The following is a 27,090-nucleotide window of genomic DNA, read 5'->3' as shown; positions in this document are numbered from 1 at the left end:
AGAACAATTAACCAGTGGAACAACCTGCCTCCAGAAGCGGTGAATGCTCCAACACTGGAAGTTTTTAAGAAGAGACTGGACAGCCATTTGTCTGAAATGGTATAAGGTTTCCTGCCTGAGCAGGGGGTTGGACTAGATGACCTCCAAGGTCCCTTCCAACTTTATTATTATTATTATTATTATTATTATTATTATTATTGTTGTTGTTGTTGTTGTTGTTGTTGTTGTTATTGTTATTATTATTATTAATAATAATAATATTAAATACCCTTCCATGATGTTTACAGGGTGTAAACAATTGACATTTAATTTATTTGATATGAAACATGTCTCTGCTGCTTGCCATTAAAAAATAAAGCTAAAAATGTTTTGAACTTATATGTGGTAGTTACAACAATTAATAAAATATTTTTATGAAATGCCAAATAAATTAAAGAATGAAATTAACTATCAATGAAAAAAATTACGGTAGCAATAGAAAGTAAATAATCACATCCATATTAGCATACTATTAAAAGGCTCGGGAGAATAAAATACCTTGTCGAGCATTAAAGGACAATGAAGACAACACTAGTTATGACCAATTTATGGGGCTGAAGAAGACCTGTTTGTAGATACTGATATGGAAATGAGAATTGGTTACATAAAGAGATACACACAGATAAATTGAATGTGGTGTGAATGGAGAATGCCAGAAAAGTCTGTGATAAAACAAGTGACAGGATCAGTCTGGGCTGAAAATAAATTGAATGACCAGGATGAACAAAGAACATTGTGGCAGTTTATTCACACAAAGAGAGTGTGTAAAGATGATTGCAAAACAAATTGATAAATAAAGCAGTAAATAGCTCAAGCGGAAGGGAAGATTAAGAAGGCCAGAGTTGGGTGGAGCTGAAGAGATCCTGTTTATAAACACATATAAACCACCAGATCAACTGCTATGTAGACCACTGGCATACAAATATTCACCCTGAGTACCAGCCATGTTGCCTAGAAAGTCCTCCAGGGGTTTCTGGAACCCATTAGAATCTCCTAAACAAAGCCATCCAGTGATCTACTGTGTGTTTTGGTCCATAATGAGTTGTGTTATAGCCACTGTGGCCATGCGAATTATAAACTCCTATCCGGACTAAACCAAGGCAGGCCCAGCAGGACTGCTGAAGTGTTTCCATATTGGCACCTGAGGCGGGGGGGAAGAGAGAGAGAAAGAGAGAAAACACTGTTGAACAGTGGAGCAAGAATATATAGACCTGCTGAATGCACATGTGTTTTTTGCAATGCTCCCAACATTTGGAATACAATTTGTGGCAAAAAAAATGTAGAAAGTCCATGGAGAATGCAGGTGCCCAATCTCCTCCTGGTGGGTCTAGATTGGATGTGGTGGCAAAGGCATTCTAGAGGTTTTACCCAGAATTGTGTGTAGATGCGTATGTCCAACTTTAACAAAATAAGAAGCAAACAATTGAAGTCTGTGTGTGTCTGTTTCTTGCCAACCACCCTTCACTTGGCATCTTGTGCTAGAAAGGCTACACAGAAATTTGTTCCCCCATACAGTTCCTGCAATAGCAAATTCAATTTTCTGACACCATTTGAAATGTACTCCTTTGTTTGCTGGTCCAAACCTTTGCACATCACTTGCTCTCACTCCTGCATTTTTGCTCCTGTCACTTTTCTGACACCCTCTATCCCAGGGCTTTTCAACCAGTGGTACGGGTACCACCTGTGGTACATTGGCACCTGGCAGGTGGTATGCGACCATCCTAGAAAAGTGGTAGCGGGGAAGGGGAATGAGCTGAACTGGTGGCAGCACCGCACAAGCCTGAGCGAGAGATGGCTGGAGCTGCAGGGCTGTCAGGGCTCAGTGGAAGCGCCAGGATCAGCGCCAGGCTCCAGCTGGAGCTCGGCACTGATCCTGGTGCTTCTGCTGAGCCCAGAAGAAGCGCCGATCAGCTGGAATGTTGCAGCATCTCCAAGGTCTTGTGATTTACATTCAGATGCTTGGCAACTGATTCATATTTATGAGGGTCACAGTGTCCCAGGGTCATGTGAAGTGACCAAAACCTGCTGCAACCACCCAGCAGACGGGAAATAAAAACCAAACACCCCCCCACCCCACCCCCACTGCCAATCCTCAACAGAAATGCTCACAACAGTGAAAACCTCGGACAGGAGGAAGAGCGCCACTGGGTGGGCAGACAGGTGTCTTGCTCGGCTGTGGTTTGGGGGGCACTTTTTTCAGTGCCATTGTAACTTCGAACAGTCACTAAGTGAATTGTTGTAAGTCGAGGACTATCTGTACTTTATCACTTTTTTCCTTTTTTTTTGGGTCATCAAGTTTTTGACACCTTGCTAAGCGACTGGTGGTACTTGGATATTGCCATATCCTAAAAGTGGTACAATGGGTGAAAAGGTTGAAAAGCCCTGCTCTATCCTTCTTGGGTGAGCCTTTGCAAATGGTTTCAAGGGCTTTGCTGGACTCTGGAGGGAAGTGTCTTGCTTGCCACTAATTGTTCATCTTGAGTCCTGGTGCCCTGAGGCTCTGTGGCAACTTTGCTACACAGCAACTTTACTACATAGCAATTTCATTAAATGTTCCTCCCTTTCTCCTCCCTCTCCCTATCCCAGAAAACCCCCATAAAGTCTACCATTCTGCCTTCTCAGATTGATTATTGTGTGTCTGTATGATATCACATTTATCTGGAGCACCACTGACTTGGAACAGCCAAGATGCTTGGCTGAAGAAGGTGGGCTGATCAGAGTTTTGACAGAGGGAGTCTTTCCCTTCTACCTTTCCCATTTCCTTTGATGTTGCCCTATTCCTATTCAACACTCCAAATGTTCAACTTGCAAGTTTTCCCCTTCTTGCTTATTATTGTCTCTCCAGTGTATTTTCTCTCTCTTTTTTTTCTTTAAACAGAAAGATGCATTGAACTTTGCTTTTAGCTTTCTTTCCCTATAGGATCAAGTCAAAAACGGTCCTGAAATTATTGCTACAATGCTATCTCCATTTGCTTGAGATTAAGCCTTGTTGGGCTCTATGGGCTATTCAGTCTATTTTCATGTTGCTCATTGCCTCAACCTTCATTCCTGACAACCCTTTTCAGTTCTTTCTTCCTCTGTTTCTATCTAAATATTTCTATTAGCTTGCATCCAGTTTCATCAGTATCTCTTTCTGTTCTCTTTTTAGGGAGTTTCCCTTCCCCAACAATCTGTCTCCCCACTTTTCAGCTCAACCTCTAGTCTCCTGAGTAGAAAGGTCCATTCAGAGATGCTCCAGTGGGAACTATTTTGACCTGAAAAATATATCAACTGCTCCTTGAGTTGAGGCTGATTCTTCATAAGAAGTAGAAAAAGAGTCACAATTAGGGATTCTTAGATGAGATCATACAGGCATCCAAGATCATCCAAGTCAACGCATCCAGATGATCCAAGAGGTAGCAAATTTCTCTTATCCAGACACAGGTGAGATTGGAGAATGGAGCTATAGTTACTTATGTAATACGCACACATGTGAACACACACACACACACACACATACATGTATATATGTTACAGTAAAGGAGAAGATTACATGTTCTATCTGTCTGTCTGTCTGTCTATCTGTCTGTCTGTCTGTCTGTCTGTCTATCTATCTATCTATCTATCTATCTATCTATCTATCTATCTATCTATCTATCTATCTATCTATCTATCTATCTATCTCAGTGTTTCTCAACCTTGACAATTTTAAGGCATGTGGACTTCAACTCCCAGAATTCCACAGCCAGCAATGCTGGCTGTGGAATTCTGGGAGTTGAAGTCCACATGCCTTAAAATTGTCAAGGCTGAGAAACACTGATTCTATCTATCTATCTATCTATCTATCTATCTATCTATCTATCTATCTATCTATCTATCTATCTATCTATCTATCTATCTATCATCTATCTATTTCATCTGTCTGATCATCTATGATGTGTGCTCCTTTTTTAATTATGAAGCATAAAATTTCTTTATTTTAGAACATTTGAATATTTTCTAGAAATGAGTGGATGTTGATCATGAAATATACTGTAACCTAGCTTTTCATTGCTTATAGCTGACTTCACCAAAGGTCAGCTGAAGCTATAATAAATTTCTCCTAGGTCTTAACTCTTCTAGACTCTGCTCCAAGGTGTTAATGTGATTTTTAAATGTATCTGTTCATTGTAAAATATCACTTTTTAATGGACTTTTTTCTTTACAATCTTTACTGATATTAGTGCTAGAAATAAGAAATTAATTTGATTTGAATTTTAATACAAAATTGGGCAATATATAGTTCCCAGCTTAGATGCAAACTGGAATGCAGCTAAACAATAAAACCCACAATCTAGTTAAGCATCGATATAGATGCACACAGAGACCAATAAATAATTATCAATTTTAGGGGACATATGTATAGGAATATATATTTCAAAAAAATCTGCATAGTAAAAATTATATTGTGGAAAACATTGTACATAGTAAATATGCACAAAAATATATATGCTAAGAAATATTCAAATTGAAGGTCAATTTTTTATTTCTAAAATTATACATTAATGTCAAAATGGAAAAGGACAAACTGAAAAGTTAATTAGATTTTGATCACAACTGACTCGTACCTATCCGATCTGTAATCCCTTCCTAATGAATATCTTTCCAGTGTTTCCCACCAATTGCCTAGATTCATCTATCTGCCTTTTGTTCTTTCATTTAAGTGTGCTGGATTGATGGTGGTGATCTGAGAATTAATATGCAATTTGCTGAAAAGCATAAAGTCAGTAAGATTTATGCCTGGTAAAGTTGACTTCACAAATATTAAACTATAATTCATGGGGTAGGGAATTTACCTGTATGAAAAATATTACCTGGGATCATGTGTGTGTGTGTCTGTTATTTCACTGGGTGCTTCTTGTGGGAAAGAAAGGAAGAACAGGCACCACATACAATGGCTCTGAGTGGAAGGTGGGATACGAATCTAATTCATAAGCTGACCAACTTTTTTACAATGAGAAGGAGGACACAAATAAATTGAAGAAAAAAATATCGTAAATAAAACATGTTATTCATTGCAACAATACAGAATACACTATAATATGATAAATGCATAATAAAAAACATTTGTAACAATAACATTTTATATTGTAATTATGCTTACATGCCTATTAATTATTATTTAAATGAGTACAAAAGAAGGACTGTCCTCCCTAAAGGAGGACGATTGGTCACCTTATAATTGATAAATAGTGTGAAAGAGAGAAAAGTAGATTTTAAGTAGACCGGCAAGGCTGCTGGAGGGTCAAGAGAAAAGGACGGGAGGGGGAGATGGACTGGAGTGTTCTTTCATTTCTCATCTCTTGAACACTGAATTTTGCTTCAGTTATGTCTCTTTCTTTGATACAGTATCTGCTGAAATTCCTTCACTGTTAAATCTGTAGAAACTTGATCTTCTGTTGTACCTGGCTGTCCATCTTCTGAAGCTCTTTCCTAATTCCTTGTGCGTGAGATATTTATGATCAGTGGTGGGATTCAAATATGCGAACAACTGGTTCTCTGTGTGGATGCTGCTTCCGGAAGTCCATTCTGGGCCTGGGCAACAAAAAAATTAGCTACCGGTTCTGCCGAAGTGGTGCGAACCGGCTGAATCCCACCACTGTTTATGAAGTAGGAGATGACATTTTATCGCCTGGTTTCCTGAAATTTTCATTTATTCTGCAAGGAGCATTTCAGGAAGTGTTTTGTTCAAACCTCAGAGTCTGCAGATTTCAGTGAGAGATAAATGTAATAAATAAAGGAATACCTGAATAAAGGAACAAACGTGTTGCAGGGTGGGGAAGGGATCCAGCAGAACAGACTTAATTGAGACATCTTTTTTCCTTGTTATATAGAAACCGTAAGGAAGCTTCTGGAAAACCTACTTGTGCAAGACAGGTGACGACGTCTTGGAAATGATGATGGAAATGAAGCAGGTGGTTGAGTCACAGAATCTTAGTATATTTAACGCCTGAAATCCTAATCAAATCTAGGGGATGCTGCGATTTGCCCATGTCCTTCAGAATTGAGCTTCATGTCCATGCAGTTCCCTTTCCTTTGCTGAACAAAAGGCAGATATTTTATAAGTAATCAAATCTACCTCTGTTCCCTGTTATATAAGTTTGTTTGTTTGCAGTCTTAGAATCATCTGAACTGGCTGGAAAGGATTTCCTCCCCTGGCTTGTTACATCTTCTTCCAGGTTATCTCTCAACCCTTTAAAGAAAGGAGTTTTGTAACATGTCATGGAGAAAATGTATGTGATCACTAAGAACACCTTGATGGTATATTATCAATCAACCAGTTGATTAATTAGGGCATTCATCCTTACTCGCCCTCAGTTTAAAAACAGGCTGGGCAACCTCCATCACTCTAGATTGCATATGGCTGTTGACCCAGGGTCAGGGTGAGGCTTAGGATTTTGACCTTCTGCCATCACAAGAAAGCTCAGCCCTATTGTACAAAATTGGACACCCAAGTCAATCAATCTTGCCATTCCTTTTAGTCCTGCCCCTAATAAGCTTAGCACTGCTCCGTATTGTGATAGGAGTCTAAGTATCTGGGAATTCACAGACTGTGTCCATGAGAGGAGCAGAGGACATACTGTATCGTCCCTAATTGTCCTGATTGGAGGAAGTTTTTTCCAAAGAAGATTCTGATCTAAATATGACTATAATCTTTTATACAGTCAGGGAATGTACACAATCAGGATGATCATTTAAAGGCAAAACAGCATCTGCCAGAAACATGCAAATAGTGAGGATGAAATAAACATCCTTCATCTTCATTGATGCACTTTTTGCATTCACAAATTAGGTCAATGTTGCCCTATTTATATTTTAATTGTAAGTGCTTTTTCTAAATATCAGAGGCAAACTCTTACTTTAAGCCACTGATTATATGACGAGGGAACCCATCTATAATATCAATGATTTGAGGCAGTAGTTTGAACCTTATCTTTTAAAATATCCTTTAAAAATCATAGCCAAAACTTTTGACCCTACCCATTCTGGGGCTAGAAAAGGGATTCTGGTGGACTGTGGGCAGTGTTTATACTGATATTGATTTATATTGATAATAATTTATATTGATTACATGTGGTTTCTGCTATAGGTGTGGCTCCTTTCAGCCTCTTAGTTATGACAGATATGTCAAAACAGAGTTTCAAAAACTATTAATTGTATTATACTGCCCAGTGGTGCAAAGTTTTCTGCCCTATAATTAGCACATTCACTTCTCACACAGTAGGATTCTGCTTTACATTCACAGATATAATAGGTTTTTAGGGGTTAGTGGAGGAATAGGTATTTGTGGCAGTGGCTATCTCACTGAACAATGATTAGGGGAGCAGGTTTTGTATCACTAGAAAAAAAAGAATTTTTTTGCACAGGAAATTCATTGTATGAAAAGGGAAAGCTTAGCATCTAGCTAACTACATCCTATTAGGAGAGTTGGACAAGAGGTACAAAAGGAATGACCTTATATTATCAATCTTTTAGATAAAGACTGGGAAGTTGGCAAAAAATCATAGTTGAGGTAAACCTCTAGATTGCTATCCATACACAATTACTTCTTTGTGGTCATCAAGGTGAGAAAGCAGTGCCAATGGATATGGACCTCCAATCATTTTCATAGAGTTTACTAATTAAGCTTCACCTAGATATCTGGACACAACATTCAATCAGCACTTCTAATGTGTGAATCAATCAATCATGCTGGATTGCTGTCAATAGTTTGAACTGGATTCCTTGTGTGTTTCAATGTGTATAGACAATGAACAGGGAAATCTTGTGGGACAAGAGTAACCAAAGCTACCAAGAATTCATCTTGCTGGGAGTGGCTGACCGGCCACACTTGGAGATGTTGCTGTTTGCCCTTGTCCTGGCCTGCTACTTGATGACCCTCCTAGGCAACACAACCATCATCATGGTATCGAGACTAGATCCAGGCCTCCATACCCCCATGTATTTCTTCCTCAGCAACCTTTCCTTCCTTGACCTCTGCTTCACCACCAGTCTTGGGCCACAGATGCTGGTGAACTTCTGGAGAACAAGTAAGACTATCACTTATGGTGCCTGTGTGGCTGAGCTATACATCTCCCTTGCTCTGGGCTCCACAGAGTGTATTTTGTTGGCTGCCATGGCTTATGATCGCTATGCCGCCATCTGCCATCCACTGCGCTACACTACCATTATGAGCCACTCTCTGTGTTTTACAATGGCTGCTGTCTCCTGGATAAGTGGCTTCAGTGTCTCACTAGTTCATACAGTGATGATTCTTAGGCTTCCATTGTGTGGACGGAATCGGGTAGATCATTTCTTTTGTGAGCTCCCTGCCTTTCTTAAACTGGCTTGTGTTGACACTTCCCTTAATGAAGCTTTGATGCTTTCTGGTAGTGTTGTGTTTCTTCTAGCACCCGTTAGTCTCATCACAATCTCTTATGGCTATATAGCAGCTGCAGTGATTAGGATCCCTTCGGCTGAGGGCAGGAAGAGGGCCTTCAACACTTGTTCCTCCCACTTGATGGTGGTCTGGCTCTTCTATGGCACAGCCACCTTTAGTTATCTGCTGCCTCGTTCCACCTCCTCCCGTGATGAAGGCAAGGTGATTTCCCTCTTCTATACCTTTGTCACCACCATGCTTAATCCACTGATCTACACTCTGAGGAACAAAGACGTACATAAAGCTCTCCAAAGACTAATGAAGAAGAAATAAACACGATTCGAAGCTGCATTTGAAGGTTCAACAGCAATACTCTTTATGTTATTCTTCCAGTAGTTTTCATTTTATTTTGTTTTCTCTCTCTCTTTTCATAATAAACACATAACACCTCTAGTTTTCATAGTAGTACACAGACTGTAAATTAAAAAGTGAAAAAAGGCAAGATGTTTTCCCTCTTCTATGCCTTTGTCACCACCGTGCTTAATCCACTGATCTACACTCTGAGGAACAAAGAGGTACATAAAGCTCCTCAAAGACTAGCAAAGGAGAAATAAACACATAATTGGAAGCTGCATCTGAACGTTCAACAGGAATAATCTTTGTTATTCTTCCAGTAGTTTGCATTGTACTTTCCTTTCTCTCTTTTTTTTTCCATAATAAAACCGTAACGTATCTAGATACCACAGCAGTGCACAAGACTGTAAATTAAAGAGTATACAAAGTGCCCAAACTGCCTGTCGGAACTTATTTTCTGAAGTGTTTTGTTAGTTTGTTGTAGATAACACACTTTCATCTCGTGTCATCATTGTCTCTTGAGGATTTGTTCCCTTATGAAAAAGGCATCTTCCGAAATTCCTGCTGTGTTCGTTTAGAGAGAAATTGAACTGATATTATTCCACCCCAGCAAATTCTGACTGCATTGCGGCTTTTGTTAGGCCGAATCCTGTCTGCATTGTGATTTTTTTTTCATCCTTCGTAGACACACCTAATTTTCTTTTCTGTCAAGACTGATTCACTCTTTCACCTTCATTTTCTCCCTTGCTCATAGCTTGACAAGATTTTGGCATGCAAAGATGGGAGGGATGGTATCTAGGCAACCGAGGTGTCTTTGACAGCTTAGTGCTGATAACGCCAAGGTCACTAATGCAGGTGCTCGATGGAGAAGTGGACTTTTCCCATAACAAGAAGAAGTATTACTACTGGACAATATGAAGACCCAGTGGGTTGGAGCGAGGGAATCTATTGTTTAATTAAATAATCTTTTGAGTGGGAAAACCAGGGCTGTTTTCGCTTCTTCTGTACCAATGTAAAATTTCAGTAAAGTATTATAGTCTTGGTAAAATCATGTCCCAGGAGTTTCTTTTTCTGGAAATGCCAACTGGACAGTTGACATCTTTGTTATATCATCAGTGTTGGGTCCTACATTCATGTGAATTTGTGGAGAAAAAGCAAGACCAATCCACTGATCTATCCATTGAGGAACAAAGAGATATACATAGCTGTCCAGAGAGTAATGAGGAAGAACTAACATTTCCATAGGTGACCCAAGTGATGCTGTGGCCGCTCTCTTGCAATGACTGGAGCTGTGGGGGACTGGATGGGGGACAACAGGCTTTGACTGAACCCTGTCAAGACCGAATGGCTTTGGGGATGCAAGATCTGGGACTTTGTCATCTTTCACTCTAGATGGGGTGGCACTCCCCCAGAAAGACCCGGTCCAAAATGTGGGGTTCTCCTGGACTCATGACTCCTGTTCAAGAAACAGGTGTCGGTCATGGCTAGGAGAGCCTTTGCACAACTTTGTGTTGTGCACCAGTTGCGGCCTTTCCTGGATCAGGACTCCCTGCACTCAGTCTTTCAGTCCCTGGTCATCTCATGGCTGGGCTATTGTAATGTATTCTACATGGGGCTAATTGTGAAGAGCATTCGGAAGCTACAGCTAGTCCAGAGTGCAGCACACAGGCAGTTTTGGGGCCCCCAAGAATGGCCCCTGTAACACCACTGCTTCATGAGCTGCATTGGTTATCAGTCTGCTTGTGGGTGCAATTCAAGGTATTGGTGATCACCTTACAAGCCTGTCATGGTATGGTCCATGTTACCTGAGGGACCATCTCACCCCACTGAGATTGACTCATACCACTTCTTCTCCTGGAAGCTTCATCAGTTGTATTGGATGCTGTGGGAGGTGGAAAGACTGTTGAGATTAGTTGGTAGGAGGGGGAATGGGAGGTTCTGACAGGATGATGGAGGGGAGCAATGGAAATGGAAAAATTGTTTGTGTGTGGGGGGGTTTCTTTGCAATCAACTGTTCCCTGAGAACCACTATGGTTACATGGGATTTTATCTGTGACCTCAGGGTCACCTTAGTCAGAGGTACACCATTAAAACCGTACAACATTATTATATATATTTATATCAATTTTCTAAAATATCTCTATTAAATCTAGGGTAACTTTCAGTAAAGTAACTTTAAAAGAATTGGGTAATACAAATTAAAATCATTAAAAGGAGACAGAGAGAAATAAATCAACAAGCAAAGCAAGCTACCATTGGTGATAAATAATAAACTAAGTCACTACTGTCCTGAAATCTTACTTATATGTAGGTTTATCTGTCAAGTTAATATATACTCTACAACCCGAATTTTGGATGTGGCAAAGAGGTGATCAAAGATGTTTTCAAGTGAAAAGGATTCATTATCATATACCATGCCAATTTAGTACATTTTGAAGGAATGTTATGGTGAAGTTTAGTGAAGGTTAATAAAAAATAAAAAAATCTCTTAATGAAATTAAGAGAGAAGCAACCTAGAACTAAGGAGAAACTTCCTGACTGTTAGAACAATTAACCAGTGGAACAACCTGCCTCCAGAAGCCGTGAATGCTCCAACACTGGAGGTTTTTAAGAAGAGACTGGACAACCATTTGTCCAAAATGGTATAGGGTTTCCTGCCTGAGCAGGGGGTTGGACTAGATGACCTCCAAGGTCCCTTCCAACTTTATTATTATTATTATTATTATTATTATTATTATTATTATTATTATTATTATTATTATTATTATTATTATTATTATCATTATTATCATTATTATCATTATCATTATTATCAAATGGGATAACAAATTTACGAATTTGTTCCATTGTACAGTACTCTATTTTTCAATTTAAGGCCTTAGAATTTTTTTTACTTTTGGGAATAAGCAGCAAAAGAGTCTTGGTTTGGAAAAATTAAAAATGGACTAAGTATCTGGATGGATTTGAAATTAATAAATTAATTATAAGAATCCTTTTAATGGGATATTGTTGTTGTTTGGATTCCTTAGGGGGGGAAATAATAGGATGAGACTTTAATGGACACTAGACAGAACTAGACAATACTAAAGATTAAAGGAGAAGAAGAATTATAGTCAACTTGTTAAGACAGAATGAAGCAAAACACTTTAACATTGTGCTTTTGAAAGACGTGTGAACAATGAATGGAGAAGTTCATTTTAAGCATATCTGTCATCATAGATAGGTGGTGTTACAGGAGAGGAACAAGCTCTAACAGACAAAACTGAGATTGACTTGAATATTTATTTAAAAATTACAAGCGACAAGGGTGATATATATATATAAAGATGTTATCCTGGATATACTGTACAAGTGAAATTGGTTGATCTTTTAATAATTCAAAGGGACATTTACAAATACAAATACAATTGTGGCTGTACCCTGCTGATGAAAATCCAAAACTCAGAGAGAGGCCCTTTCTCTCCTCCTCAAATGGCTTTTTATATTGCTTGGATAATAAATAATGATAAAACTTTTAAAAACTTTAAAAACTTTCATCTTACTTAAAGTACTAATTAGCCCTTCCCTGTATATCTCCTCTGCACAGCACCACTTCAGAGGATGTTACTCAAGGGTGGAAAGCCTTTTGGGGAGGGGAAATACATGGCTGCAATCATTAACTCTCTCCTAATTAGTGTTGGATCGGAGTCTAGGATTCTTCAAGATTTTTCTTCAGAATGCAGCAGATAATAAGAAGATAACAGCTTCCTTCTACATGCTGACACCCACACAAACAGTCCTTACTTTCTGCAGCACAAGACCCTCCACATAGTCACAGCTGATACCTTGGGATGCAGTGTTGAACCAGAATAACCAAGGCTGAATTAAAGAGGCTGATCAGAAGAGGAACTGATAGAGTGAGTAGTAGGGGACAATGCTATATTTTCCCTCTTACATTCAAGAGTACCATTACACAGATGTCACTAATCTTTTAGACCTTCTCAGCCTTTGCCTACATGTATCTCCTGCTTTCCATCTTCTTCTGTTCCATTTTCTTTTATATTTTTCTTGACTCTCTTGTCCTTTTTCTCTCGTGTAACACTGTACTTCATTTCATTCCATCTCCTTTTCAGCTCGTTTCTAGATTTTGTTTTTTGTTTTAATAAAATTGAAACCTTTAATTCAGGTACATTAAAAATAAAAAAGAATTGTTGAAAGAAAAAACTTCATCAGGGTCCAGTCCAAGCCAGGAATAAACAAAATGGGGATTGCTTTAGAAAGAAGGTTGTAGTTTATTGAAGAGCAAAGCCAGACAGAAATGAGGGTCTGGGAAAGCTGACCACATGGAGCTGGGAGTGGTGGGTTTTTATACCTTCTTGGGCTTTTGTGTTTGGAGTTGTTCCTGTGGCATGAACTTTGACCTAAGGCTCAGTGTGCCTTTCTGGTATTCTAATGGTGGTGGATTAATCCTATTATGTCCCAAAGGTCATGTTATTAGAGTTTGGATGGGGTATATGGATTTTAGTTGTCTTTGTCTTTCTAATTTCATCAACTTCTAGCTTTCTGGCTCCAACCTTTCTGAATAGGATTATCACATCTGCATTTCTACAGACCTGGTTTCTGCTTGGGGCAGAGAGACTTGGTGGGGAGGTCCTGCCTAAGATTTTCCATTATTCCTTTGGGGAAATATAATATTCTGCCCTTTAAATAGTCCCCAAAATATTTCTTTCTTGGGGGGCGGGGTGACGTCACACAGAATCATTCTTGGCAGCTTTGGTTACTTTCTTCCCACGATGTTTCCCCGTTCATTTTCTATACACATTAAAATAAGGAATGAAATACAAGAAGAAGCCAGTGTAAACAACAGATAGGAATCTAACATGATCAGATCATTCCCATGTTTGGACAGTGGCTTAAATCTTGTCCCCCGGTAATCAGGTTTAATTGGTGGACTCTATTCTTTGAAGTCCAAATGAAGGGCACAACAGTCACAAATACTCTACCTCCAGCAACAACAAAATAGTTTATTGAATAAAAGAATAAACTTCCAGTGTTGGAGCATTCACCGCTTCTGGAGCCAGGTTGTTCCACTGGTTGATTGTTCTAACTGTCAGGAAGTTTCTCCTTAGTTCTAGGTTGCTTCTCTCTTTGGTTAGTTTCCATCCATTGCTTCTTGTCCTGCCTTCAGGCGCTTTGGAGAATAGCTTGACTCCCTCTTCTTTGTGGCAGACCCTGAGATATTGGAACCCTGCTATCATGTCCCCCCTCATCCTTCTCTTCATTAAACTAGACATACCCAATTCCAGCCACCGTTCCTTATATGTTTTAGCCTCCAGGCCCCTAATCATCTTTGTTGCTCTTCTCTGTACTCTTTCTAGAGTCTCAGCATTTTTTTACATCGTGGTGACCAAAACTGGATGCAGTATTCCAAGTGTGGCCTTACCAAGGCATTGTAAAGTGGTATTAACACTTCACGTGATCTTGATTCTATCCCTCACATATTGTGTAAAAAGTGTCTGTGCTGCTAATAGGACATAAAATCTTGCATCTGGCTACCGAATAACATAATGAAGACCTTAACACTGATGGAGATGCACAAAGTTGTAATTATTCATTAATTCAATACATTGGATCAATTGTTTTCTCTTGCATGTGTTCCCAGCAAGCTCTTCAGTTCCCATTTTCCCATCATTTTTGCTGCAGTCTTCTTCCCAACCACATTAGTCTGCATCTTTTTTTTTTTGTATTGCTTGCTTGCTTCTCTTCCTCTCTTTCACAGTTCAGGGATAGCCCAGGAGTCTCTTCTTCTTCTTATTTTGCCCCAGAGATGCTCACTGTAATCTGTAGTGTTGGAGGCTTCCATCTATCCAGAGCTGAACTTAATCAAGATAGACAGATGTGTAAAAAGAAAAGTATTTTCTTCAATCCTGTACAAGGAATTCTGTCCAAATATCTGGGTAGCAAAATCATATTTACTGTATTCTCTTTTCACATAGAAATTTACTGAGGATTCAAGAGCTAAAAGACCGAGTTAGCTAGGAACAAGGTTAACTATAATTCTGGATCATAGATTCATGTCCCAAGCTATATTTGCTGCTCAGTCAAGCCACAATTCTTTCTATATCACTTGTTTATAGCCTTCCATGTTGTAATAATGATAATAATAATGATGATGATGATGAAGATGATGATGATAATAATAATAATAATAATAATAATAATAATAATAATAATAATAATAATAATAATAATAATAAAGTTGGAAGGGACCTTGGAGGTCATCTAGTCCAACCCCCTGCTCAGGCAGGAAACCCTATACCATTTTGGACAAATGGCTGTCCAGTCTCTTCTTAAAAACTTTCAGTGTTGGAACATTCACCACTTCTGGAGGCAGGTTGTTCCACTGGTTAATTGTTCTAACTGTCAGGAAATTTCTCCTTAGTTCTAGGTTACTTCTTTCTTTGCTCAGTTTTCACCCGTTGCTTCTTGTCCTACCTTCAGGCACTTTGGAGAATAGCTTGACTTCCTCTTCTTTGTGGCAGCCCCTGAGATATTGGAACCCTGCTATCATGTCCCCCCTCGTCCTTCTCTTCATTAAACTAGGCATACCCAATTCCAGCAGCCGTTCCTCATATGCTTTAGCCTCCAGTCCCCTAATCACATTGGTTGATCTTCTCTGTACTCTTTCTAGAGTCTCAACATCTTTTTTACATCGTGGTGACCAAAACTGGATGCAGTATTTCAAGTGTGGCCTGACCAAGGCATTGTGCTGGTGATCTATTTATTTTCATGTGTATTGTCCTAGCCTGCATTAGCAGAGGTATAGAATCAAGATCCCATGAAGTGATCTTGCCATTTTATAATGCTTTGGTATATTTTCATGCATACTGTTTTGCTTTGTTTTTTAAACAGATGTGCTAAAATGCATCATGGAAAGAAAATAGCCAAAGCTACCGAGAATTCATCTTATTGGGTGTGGCTGACCGCCCTTAGTTGGAGATGCTGCTCTTTGGCCTTGTTCTGACCTGCTACATGATGACCCTATTGGGCAACGCAACCATGGTTAGATCCCCATCTCCATACCCTCATGTATCTTGCCTTTTTATAATGCTTTGGTAAGACCACATTTGGAATATTGCATCCAATTTTGGTCACCATTGAATCAAAAAGATGTTGAGACTCTAAAAAGAGTGCAGAGAATAGTAACAAAGAGGATTAGGAGACTGGAGGCTAAAACATATGAAGAACGGTTGCAGGAATTGGTATGTCTAATCTGGTGAGAAGAAGGATTAGGGGTGACCTGATAGCAGTGTTCCAATTTTAGAGGGGCTGCCACAGAGAAGAGGGGGTCAACCTATTCTCCAAAGCACCTGAAAACAGAACAAGAAGCAATGATTGGAAACTTGTTAAAGAGATAACATACCCAGAACTAAGAAGAAATTTCCTGACAGTGAGAACATTTAACCAATGTTACAGCTTGCTTGCAAAAGTTGTGGGTCCTCCATCACTGGAGATTTTTAAGAAGAGATTGGACAGCCATTTGTCTGAAATGGTGTAGGGTCTCTTGTTTGAGCAGAGGGTTGGAGTAGAAGACCTCCAAGGTCCCTTCCAACTCTGTTATTGTTTTGCTTTGTTTTTTAAGCAGATGTTCTACAGAAATGCATCATGGAAAGAAAACTATCAAGGAGAATTCATATTATTGGGAATGGCTGACCGCCCATATTTGGAGATGGTGCTCTTTGGACTTGTTCTGACCTGCTACATGATGATCCTGTTTGGCAACACAACCATCATTGTGGTATCAAGATTAGATCCCCATCTCCATACCCCTATGTATTTCTTCCTCAGCAACCTTTCCTTTCTTGATATTTGTCTTACCACCAGTCTTGGGCCGCATATGTTGGTGAACTTCTGGAGAAAAAGCAAGACTATCACGTATGGTGCCTGCGTGGCTGAGTTATACATCTCTCTTGCTCTGGGCTCCACGGAGTGTGTTCTGTTGGCTGTCATGGCCTATGATCGCTATGCCGCCATCTGTCATCCACTGCGTTATACTACCATTATGAGCCATTCTCTGTGTTTCACAATGGCTGCTATCTCATGGGGAAGTGGCTTCAGCAATTCAGTAGTACAGACAGTCATGACCCTTAGTCTTCCACGTTGTGGACAGAACCAGATAGACAACTTTTTCTGTGAGGTACCAGCCTTGATCAAATTGGCCTGCGTGGACACCTCTGTTAATGAGGCAGAGCTCTTTGTCTCAAGTGTGGTGATCCTTCTACTACCTCTGGGTCTCATAGCAATCTCTTACAGCTACATTGCTGCTGCTGTACTGAGGATCCGTTCAGCTGAAGGGAAGCGGAAGGCCTTCAACACCTGTGCCTCCCACTTGATGGTGGTGTCACTCTTCTATGGCTCAGGTATTTGTGGTTATCTCCGATCTCCGTCCAACTATTCCCGTGACCAAGGAAAGATTATTTCCCTCTTCTATACCTTTGTCAACACCATGCTTAATCCACTGATCTACACTCTGAGGAACAAAGAGGTACATAAAGCCATTCAAAGAATCATAAAGATCAAGAATAAAGATGATCAATAATGAAGGTCAATGACTAATGAAGGTCACAACTTTACTTAGCAGAACAAGACCAATACTTTTAACAAATGCACAATGTTGTTGTTAGTATACTCTTTTTCGTACAAACTTTTGAACATTTTCTTTCTGTTTTGTATCATTTTTAGAATAAGTCAAGGAGTCAAATTATATTAAAAGTCTCACTCCTTCACAATATATCTCTCTTTAGGAATTCAAATCTGTGTGCAATATATCTCTTTTTAGGTATTCAGATCTAGAGCTAAACATTTCAACAACACCTGGACAAAGAAGTTGCTTTTATTTGAAGCTTCAATAAAAGAAGCCACTTTTATTATTTCAGCTGAAATGAATTACTGCAAAATCTAACATGCTTCGACTTTGAGGTCTGTTTCACCTGCCAACTAATTTCTCTTGTTTCTCAGTTTTGAACATAGAGGGCATCTGCATCAGGCTTTGTTAACATTTTTCAACCGTTTGTTTCTCATCTTGCCATCTCAGTCCTCTTAAAACAGTCGCCGCCCGCAAAATGATTATTTAATCAATGGTATTGATGGGTTATTAATGATAGTTGCATTTTGGAGCTTCCAGAACACATGGACCTGTTTAATAATAGGTTGGTGTTCAAGATCCAAAGATAACTGATTTTGTAGAAAGCCTCAGTTCATAACCCCAAAAAAGATGTAAATGGTTCACTAGCTGAAGCACTGGAAAAGCTGTTCTGGCGGCAGTTGCCAGAAATTCAGAAGCAATGCCAGGTCCACGCTCAGAAGAATGAAGTGAACTGGTTCAAAACAGACAGTACTCCAGATCTGACACTGATTTTCTTGTTGACCACCATAATTTCTTTCATGCCTGGAATAAATTGTTACTTGGTAGCTCCCATCCACCCTAATTCCATTTTTGTTTTTGTTTTTTTAATATATTTTATTGATTTTTTTTTAAAAAAAAAAAAACATAAATCACTCAATAATTGGTAAACAGTGTGTTTTCTGGGTTACATTTATAAAACAATCATTAACAATTAATTTCTATAATCCATATTCCACATATTAATTTTAGTTGATTTCCTCTTTCCACAAAGTAACCTCTTTTGCAAACATTGAGTTAATACAATTCTTATTGTTTTGATAAGTAACAATTGAATGTATAATTTTTTCCCAATATTCCTAAAAATAATAATCATATTAACATTTCTTTTCTATTCAATCATTCTGGTTGCCTTTTCATAGATCCTGTTACAATCCTTACTTCAGTTTACTTCTCCCACCAAATTCTAGATATTCTTACTGGTGAAGATTTTCTCAAAAATTAATTACATTTACATTTACAATTTTAACTCTATTTTTTCCATATAAGCCATCTCACACTTTTACATTTTTTAAGAAATAGATAAAACAATGAAAAGGAAAGAAAAAAGGAAAAGAAAGGAAAACAAGAGTAAAGAAACATAAAGAAATAACATACTACTTAAAATATATATCCCTCCTAGGCTAATATATATTTATTTCCTTAATTTCTTATTATTTTTAACCATAATTAAGAATATATTTAATCTTTAATCTTTAAACATTCCATTCAACACATCTAGTCATCGAATCCTTTGACTCTTATTCAAAACATTTTTTTATAATTTTCTTAAATTCAGTCACATTTAAGTATCTGAAACATTTCCTTTATGTAAATCATTTCAACTTTTTTATATTACTCATATCAAGAAAAAGAACACAAAAGAGGAAAAAGCATACTATATTGTTTAGAGAATTCATCCCTCTTAGAATAGTATATTCCAATTTTTTTCTATTTCTTTAACCATATTCAAGCAAATGTTTCTTTTTTAAGTATTCTCTCTGATAAGTCCCTTCATCTATTTTCTTGGTTTCCACCTTAATCTTTTTCCTTTGCCCAGTATCTTTCTTAATCAATGTATTTTGCTGAATCAAAAGATTTTTCCATATGTTCACAAATTTTGCTGTAGATTTAAAAAGTAAATCAGTATCTTTGTTAGGAGCATTTGCCCACTCCATATTTATTAGGAATCTTTTTCCTTCTTTTTCTCTCTGCTTCTCTTGTAGCTTTTTGTCTCTTTAGTTCTGGTGTTTTTCCTGATATCTTTGTAGAACGTTTTATCCAGTCTTTTTTCTTGTCCTCAAGTTTATTTTGTAGTGTTGAAATATAAGTTGTCTTTTCCAAATCTAGTATTTCTTGTAAAAAATTTCCACTTGGATTAGATCATACTCCTTTGTTTTGTAGAATTCCATCTTCAAGTCTCTATCCTCGAATTTATGTTCAGTCATCTGTTTTGTCTGTTCCTTCTCTGCTGTATTTTCCTGAGGGGGTTTTTTTGGTATAAAATTGAATTGGAAATGATTTGATTTATATTTTCAAAGTTATTCTGAGTTTCTTTGTGATTTGAGATCATTGTTCTTTGAATTAGTTGCAGCTTAACATATATCTCCTCTTGAAAAATATTCATTTTTTCTTGATAAGTATTTCCTATAAATCTCTGATTTTCCATGATGACCAAAAGTTCAGATTCCCCCCCCCCCTTGGAAATAGCTTTGGAGTCAGAATTGAATAAATACTTATAGTCCAGAGAATTTAAAAAAGAGAGTTCTTTTTTTGGTTTTGTTTTGTTTTTATTCCCTCATGTTTGTAAGTCTCACTTTATCTACACAGCTGTTCTTTATTTGTTAGCTTTGAAGGTCACAGACAAAGATTAGTTCCCCCCCCCCAATTTTACCATGACTGTCATAATCCTCATCCACCAGTAGGTGTCAGCACTGGTTCATTTTTCAGATTTTATTCTTTCATGAAAGGTTAGATTCACTGCTTCCAGTAGCAAAAGGGTGAGGGGAAACACCCCTTCCTTCACTCTTGGAGGGTTGGTTTTTTTTTTTTTTTTTTTGCTTCTTGGGAGTTTCTCCCCTTCAGGAAAGTAGGTAGGATAGAGAAAATCAATGTTCTTACCCAGATTCAAGCACACTGTTTATGATCAGCTTAAAATAGTGCTTTTGACTTCCATTGCTTGCAGCTTGGGCTGGACTCTGAAGTTAAGCCAGTCTTTCTGTTGGTTTCTGGAAGGCTTCTCCTGGACCGATCGGGTCAACCGCCATCTCTCCTAGGTCCCTGGGACTTCCTTCCTTCATTGCCACCTCTCCGGGGAGGCTTCTGGCCCATTTAGGGTCCCCTAAGAGGAAGAAACTCAGTTGGAGGGCTCGGAATCCCAAATCCCTCAACTGCTTCGCTGCGTGCAGAAACCGGAAGTCCATAATTCCAGTTTTGATTGGCTCAAGATTGCCACAATCTTCCCAGACTCACAAGAAAAGGAAAATTCTGAGCTGGTAGACAAGCATATTGAAGATATACATCTCCAGATTCATTAGTCTAATTAACAGAAGCAATGAGATGAAAAATGCAGGAATTCCAGAGACCAGAAACCAGGGAATGGAACAGATGCCACATATACCGCTGTCTTCTTGGACTTGCTTCACTGTTGGATCAAACAAGTGGATAACCTTATCTGAAGGTTATCTGAAATGGTATAGGCCAGTGGTGGCGAACCTATGGCACAGGTGCCAGAGGTGGCACTCAGAGCCCTGTCTGTGGGCACATGTGCCGTTGCCCCAGCCTCGCCTCCCCCTAGGACCCCCTCCTCTCCAGCAGCCCCCCTGAAGGAGAGTCACCCCTGAGCATGGCCCACATGGAGCAGTGCAGCCAAGGACATGGCAGCCAGGCAGCATAGACAAGACTCTGCCCTCACACCCCATTGTGCACAGCTGATGCTGCAGGGCAGGGGCAGAGGGTGTGGCCGCCATAGCACTGCTGGGCTGCCTGGGCAATCTGCAGCAGGCCCTGGAGGTGGTGATTGGCCCTGCGGGCAGGCGGGGCAGGGGATGGGGGTGGAGCAGGGGCGGGGCAGAGGGTGGAGTGGGGGCGGGGCCAGTTTTTGGGCACTCCGTCTCTAAAAGGTTCGCCATCACTGGTATAGGCCTATGTGGAATTTCCTGAGCTGTTTCTTTTTTGGGCGATTTGTGTTCATAGAACATTTGAATGAGTAAGGAGAGAAGTATCATCCAAGGAGGTCTGATCCCCAGTTGAGGTCATCATTACATCTCATTGTTTTAAATGGCACAATGACTCCCATTAGTTTTTTCTCTGCTGGTAAATTGTACCCAAAGAGGACTCTGTTTTATATTAACACTGATAGTTATTGACAATTATAAAACCATGAAAATATATCTTCAAACTTTTAATGGCAGAAAGTTTATTGATAAATCCCAAATGAATTTACACACAGTGGCTAACTACGATGTGTTTTCAAAAAACGTTAATGAGAGACTGTAATCCCTCAGAGATCCTTCCCTAAGGTGGTACTCTCTAGATACATTAGGATCTCAACTCCAGGAATCCAACAAAATAACACTAGCTTGGAATTCAGTCTAGAGCAGGGGTCCCCAACCCCCGTGCTACGAATCGGTACTGGCCCGTGACCTGTTAGGAACTGGGCTATACAGCTAGAGGTGAGTGGCGGACGAGTAAGTGAAGCTTCATCTGTATTTGCAGCTGCTCCCCAGTACTAGCATCACAGCTCTACCTCAGATTACCAGGCATTAGATTCTCATAAGAGTGCAAACCCTACTGTAAACTGCACATGCAAGGGATCTAGGTTGCACAGTCCTCCTCCCCAACTCTGGTCCATGGGAAAATTGTCTTCCGCGAAACTGGTCCCTGGTGCCAAAAAAGTTGGGACTGTTGAGCTAGAGTAGCACATATCTGCAGAGCACCAGACTGGGGAATCGTATTCTGAGAATCACCACTCCATGCATTTTCTAGTACTCCTCCTCTGCATTTTATAGGTTCATGGCAGGCAGAAAATGAACTGGAAAGAGAGGCAATGAAGAGGAGAAAACTCACCTAATAAATTGGTGTCCATCATGCAACCCTAAAGGTACATAATCATGTGCAAAAGGAAGAAAGTGGGGATAATCCTACCCACCTCAGCAATTCTTCAGAGGTTCATGAAGCTTTTGCAAATTTTATCTCCCAGAATTTTACCTAGATCTATTTTGAACTGAGTTTGACCAAACTGGGCTCAGGGTAGTGTTGACACTAAGGATGTCACTAAGAATCCAACAGAAATAATTACAGGCCTGGTAACTTCTTAAATAGGGATTTATACCTTTATAAACTTTGTAACTTTATAAATAGGGTCTTACAGTCAGCAGCAAACTTTGTTTGAATAGTGCTTTTATCTTAACCACTGTTAAGGCACTAGGCTAGAAACTAGGAGACAGTGAGTTCTAGTTTTTCCCTAGCCATGAATGCCTGCTGGGTGACCTTGGGCCAGTCACTGTCTCTCAGCCCAATTTTTCAACCACCCAGGACTGTTATTGTGGGGAAAATAGGAGGAGGAAGGTGAGTTAAGACTTTACAAAGAACAAGAGGAAAGCTCCACCTACATTCAATGTAGGTAAAAATTAAAATGATAAAAAAGAGAAACAAAATGGGGATGATAGGATTAAGCGAATGGTCTTTAAAATTTAATATTGTAAAAAAAAATTAAAATTGCAAGAGGAAATAGCTAGCTTAAAGGCAAAACTAAAAGAATTGGATAACAGGAAAAGCAAAACTAAAACTAAATAACAGGAAAGAATCTACTCTTCTAAGAAATCATAAAATATCCCAGAACTCAAAAACAAGCTAAAAAGCATGCTCAATAGACTATTGCTAATTATAATGCAGATGCAATGTATGATTTAGTATGTTCGGGAAGGTAACAGGAAATATGTAGAAGACAGTTGGAGGGAATGTAACCTCATAGGGCCACAGCCAATGGGGAATGAGCGGGATGGACGGTCAGTGCAAGGAATGTATAAAGATGTTGATTTGAGATTATAAACTTTGGAGAGAACCAAACTTTGATAAGCTTCTCTCCCCGTTTGTTGCAATAAACGAAACAGGGAGGTCTTCATTGTGTCTTGGCTAGTTATTGGGCAGACAAGCTTGCCTCTGATCACAAAGGAAGTGGCTAGGAGCACATAACAGGGAGGAGCCAAAGAAGGAACAATATCCCAAAGTGCCTTTTGCTAGAAAAAAAAATAGTTTTCAAGTCAAACTTGACTCTGGGCAGTTCTTGGATACATTCAAGCTATTTTCTTGGCAACAAGATGGAAGTAGTTTGCCACCGCATTATTTCAGAGGTTTTTCAGTTTCCCAGCCTAGTAGTCTCCAACTGGATTTCCCTATTTGCTCCCAGGCAGGATCTAATTGAATGCACAAATTCTTTGGTGAGCCTCCAGAATGGATGAAAGGATTGTGCCAAAGACTTCACAGAAAGAGTGACTTCTGAAGAGGACTTGAAAGAAGTGAGAGGCAACATGCCTTCAGGTGGTGTTCCAGGCTTCAACAGCATCAGGAAAAAGGGCAGAGTCAATTCAGGAATGGTGAGACATAAACAGACACTGTAGGGTGGTGGAGCAGAATGAGCAAAGATCTTGGTCGGACATGTGTCCCATCCATCCTGGGGAGGGCTACCAAATGTCCAGGAAGAGAAACACATGTCTGGGGAATTTCTCTGCTGGCTGGGGAATTCTGGAAGTTGGGGTTCCCACATCTGAAAGCTGCCTAGGTTGAAAACCACAACACTACACCAAAACTGGTTTTTGTTTGCTCTCTCCCCCTCCCTCTGCCTCTCTCCTCCTCCTTGTCTCCCTCTCTCTCTTCCCCTCTCTTTCTCTCTACCCCCTCTCCCTCACAATCCCTATCTCTCTTTTCCCTCTCTCCTTTTCTTCCTGTTTTCCCCCTTCTTCCCCTCTCTCCCTTTCCCCCTCCCTCTCCTTCTTTCAATCCTTCCTTCCTTTCTCTCTGTCTGTTATTGTCTCAACATTACTCTTGTGTTTCCTTGTGGAGAAGGCTTCAGACCTACCCAGAAGCCATGATCCTACCAAGACCTTGTCCTCTCTAACTGATATCCTGACTTAGCTTGTGCAGGACAACTTTTTGGTCAGAACCTGAAAGTCTTCTGTGAGCCTAGATACCAACTGTCCTTGGATAGTCCTGAGTTCCTAAAGGTTGTATGTAGGACTCATATGCTCCATCTTTCTGTGTGGCATGGAACACCTGGATTCTACACTGAGGATCTTAGGAACTTTTACATCTTCATATGACCATGACATGAATACTTTGTTCCCTCCAACTTGCAAGACCTTCAGGTGTTCTGGCATTGTGTGTTGAAGGACAATTGGGTTCTGCCCTCTCTCAGAAAGATTGCAGAATCCTGTACCATCAATAACCAGGTGGTAATAAAGTCTGTTTCTTCCAACTGGAAGACCTTTTCCCACTTCTGAACAATCCCATCTTCATATACATGAAGCTGCTTAGTCAGGGATCTCAGATTATCTATGTGTCTTATTTTTCTATTTCCTGATGATCTGCTTATCAATACAGCTATCAGTGTCATCCCCACTCCAACATTTGTGAAATCATATGCAGGATCTGCCACAACCTTCTCCCACTTATTTCAAGCTTTGTGGGATTCTTATTATAATGCAAATTCGGCAGAACCAGTAGCTAATTTTTTGTTGCCCAGACCCAGAATGGACTTCCAAAAACGGCATCCACACAGAGAACCAGTTGTTCACATATTTGAATTCCACCACTGTGCAAATCCCTGGTAGAGATCCACCCTTTAAGCAGGGAAGCAGTGGATGTGGTAGGATGTGAGGGTGTCCCTTGGATGATGGTGCCTTGAGTGGGTTGATTTGCTCAATGATCCATCAATTTGTTGGATAATCAAAAATGATGGAAGTTGAGTGCAATTTCCCACTGACTGGAAGAGCTGCAAAATCCTTCTTTTTTTCCTACCAGATTTCAAAGGATCTCTCCACCAAAGGTTTTCTTGGTGAGGTTGAGAGGGGAAAGAAAGCAAAAGAATCCACCAATCAAGGACTATTTTAACAACCACCCAGATGGAAAACTTCATTATCCCAGTGGCTAAAGGAGAGAAGGGGATGAAATTTAAAAAGGGATTTATGTTGATATTGTAACTTTTGGTCCTATTCGTCAAAGATTTCCTTTAATATTTCTGATGCTATAACATTTTGTATCATTCTAGGTCAGCGGCCCCCAATCTTTTGGGCACCAGGGACTAGTTCCACGGAGAGAGGTTTTTCCACGGACAGGAGGGGGCATGGTTTCACATGCTGCCTGCATCCCATAGATGGGGATTTGCTTGTTTGCGTGGCTCAGTTTCTGGTAGGCCGCAGACTGGGGGTTGGGGACCCCTGTTCTATGTCACAGTATTAACTGTCATCAGCTGTGTATTCTCTTCTGCTTAAAATCTTTAGTCTCTTCTAGTGTTCAGTTTCTAAAATCAACACTTACTTTTTTTCATGACTTACAATTGCCAGCTTGTTGCCAAAATAAGTCTGTTTCCCATGACAAGTTGTTTATTTTGTATTTATTCCAATCTCTTATAGTAAAAGTCAATATACCAAATGTATATGGAACCTTAATACATTTATAACTTTCTTAAATCAAAATCTTTAGCTATTTGCTGTTTATTACACATTCTTTAAGTTCTTAGGCTTGTGATTCTTTATTTTTTGTTCAGAATTGCAGAAAAATGATCCCCATGAAGATTTTTCAAGCCTGTTGTTCCACAGGGCTCTAATAGTTTTAGAATAGTTAATAATCAATTTCTGAAAATGCTTAGAAAGTGAGGTTTACAAATTCAATATCCTTTAAAAGTCTTTGCCATGGTTGTGAGCAAGATGGCTGATTCTATCATCTTCTGGCACTCAAATTCAAAATAAAATCATTGTCCTGCAATCTCCTCATGAGGAACAGCCATTTGGAGCACATGTGGGCAATCTCCAATCCTCTCCTTATCCAGAAAGTTTCCAGAGAATTAGTTTATTCACTGCACTGGTTCCTTGATCTTCACCACAGTCATCCTCTCTGCTTTCACAGAGCCATCTTCAGTTCACCTTACTTCCCCTGAAAGTTGAGCCACATCGCTTCTCAGTTTGGATCAGCACATCACTTACATAAGAGCTACTACAGTGTTGAAAGAAAAATCTTCATCAGGGTCCAGTCCAAGCCAGTAATAAACAAAATGGAGACTGCTTTAGAAAGAAGGTTGTAGTTTATTGAAGAGGAGAGCCAGACAGAAAGATGGCTCTGGGAAAGCTGACCACACATAGCAGGGAGTGGTGGGTTTTTATACCTTCTTGGGCTTTTGAGGTTGTTTCCTGTTCCTGTGGCATGAAATTCGACCTGGGATTCAGTCTGCCGTTCTGGTATTCTGATGGTAGTGGGTTAATACTATTATGTCCTAAAGGTCATGAGTTTGGTTGGGGTATGTAGATTTTAAGGGTCTTTGTCTTTCTAATCTCATCAGCTTCTAACTTCCTGGCTCCAACCTTTCTGAATAGGATTATCACATCTGCATTTCTAAAAGCTGGCCTCTGCCTAGTTTCTGCTTGGGGCTATTAAGAAAAACTGGGCTTGCTTTTCTGCCTTTAAGATTATTTGGGGAAATATATTCTGCCTTTTAATATTTCCTAAATATTTCTTTCTCGGGGGGGGGGCAGGTGCTATCCTCCCACAACAGGTTCTTCTCTCAACATACTCAAATCCACCAGTTCATTATAGTATGTGGGTTGAGACAAGGTTGTTGCTGGCTAATTAATTAGTTAAATTCCAATATTTTCTACATTTTAGAAACACACCATTCTCCCACACT

The 27,090-nt window shown here is 39.6% G+C and overlaps 2 protein-coding genes across 3 annotated transcripts; both read left to right on the top strand.

Annotated features, from left to right (window-relative positions):
- Nucleotides 1-5,328: 5,328 nt before the first annotated feature.
- Nucleotides 5,329-8,749, top strand: LOC107289641 (olfactory receptor 2G3-like). 2 transcript variants are annotated; one of them, XM_015818435.1, is made up of 2 exons: nt 5,329-5,340; nt 7,835-8,749. In XM_015818435.1, exons 1-2 carry the CDS (start codon nt 5,329-5,331, stop codon nt 8,747-8,749), a joined length of 927 nt encoding a protein of 308 aa, XP_015673921.1. The 2 variants fall into 2 exon arrangements, with proteins under 2 accessions (XP_015673921.1, XP_015673920.1); XM_015818434.1 differs by lacking the exon at nt 5,329-5,340 and having other exon boundaries at nt 7,808-8,749.
- Nucleotides 8,750-16,394: 7,645 nt separating this feature from the next.
- LOC107289638 (putative olfactory receptor 2B8) lies at nt 16,395-26,653 on the top strand. Its single transcript, XM_015818430.2, has 2 exons — nt 16,395-17,316; nt 26,601-26,653. The coding sequence occupies exons 1-2, from the start codon at nt 16,395-16,397 to the stop codon at nt 26,651-26,653; spliced, it is 975 nt and encodes a 324-aa protein (XP_015673916.2).
- The last annotated feature ends 437 nt before the right edge of the window (nt 26,654-27,090 follow it).

The sequence above is a fragment of the Protobothrops mucrosquamatus genome, unplaced genomic scaffold (genome assembly GCF_001527695.2).
Source record: "Protobothrops mucrosquamatus isolate PMUCROS unplaced genomic scaffold, P.Mucros_1.0 scaffold738, whole genome shotgun sequence".
In the NCBI taxonomy this organism is placed as follows: domain Eukaryota; kingdom Metazoa; phylum Chordata; class Lepidosauria; order Squamata; family Viperidae; genus Protobothrops; species Protobothrops mucrosquamatus.
This window is presented reverse-complemented; position numbering and strand designations above follow the sequence as displayed.

Bases quoted from the DNA above. Each gene is read 5' to 3' on its own strand.
- LOC107289641 (XM_015818434.1), top strand. From the start codon at position 7,808: ATGAACAGGGAAATCTTGTGGGACAAGAGTAACCAAAGCTACCAAGAA.
- LOC107289638 (XM_015818430.2), top strand. From the start codon at position 16,395: ATGTTCTACAGAAATGCATCATGGAAAGAAAACTATCAAGGAGAATTC. The intron at 17,317-26,600 runs TCATAAAGATCA...GTTGTTTCCTGT, and splicing joins ACATAAAGCCATTCAAAGAA to TCCTGTGGCATGAAATTCGA.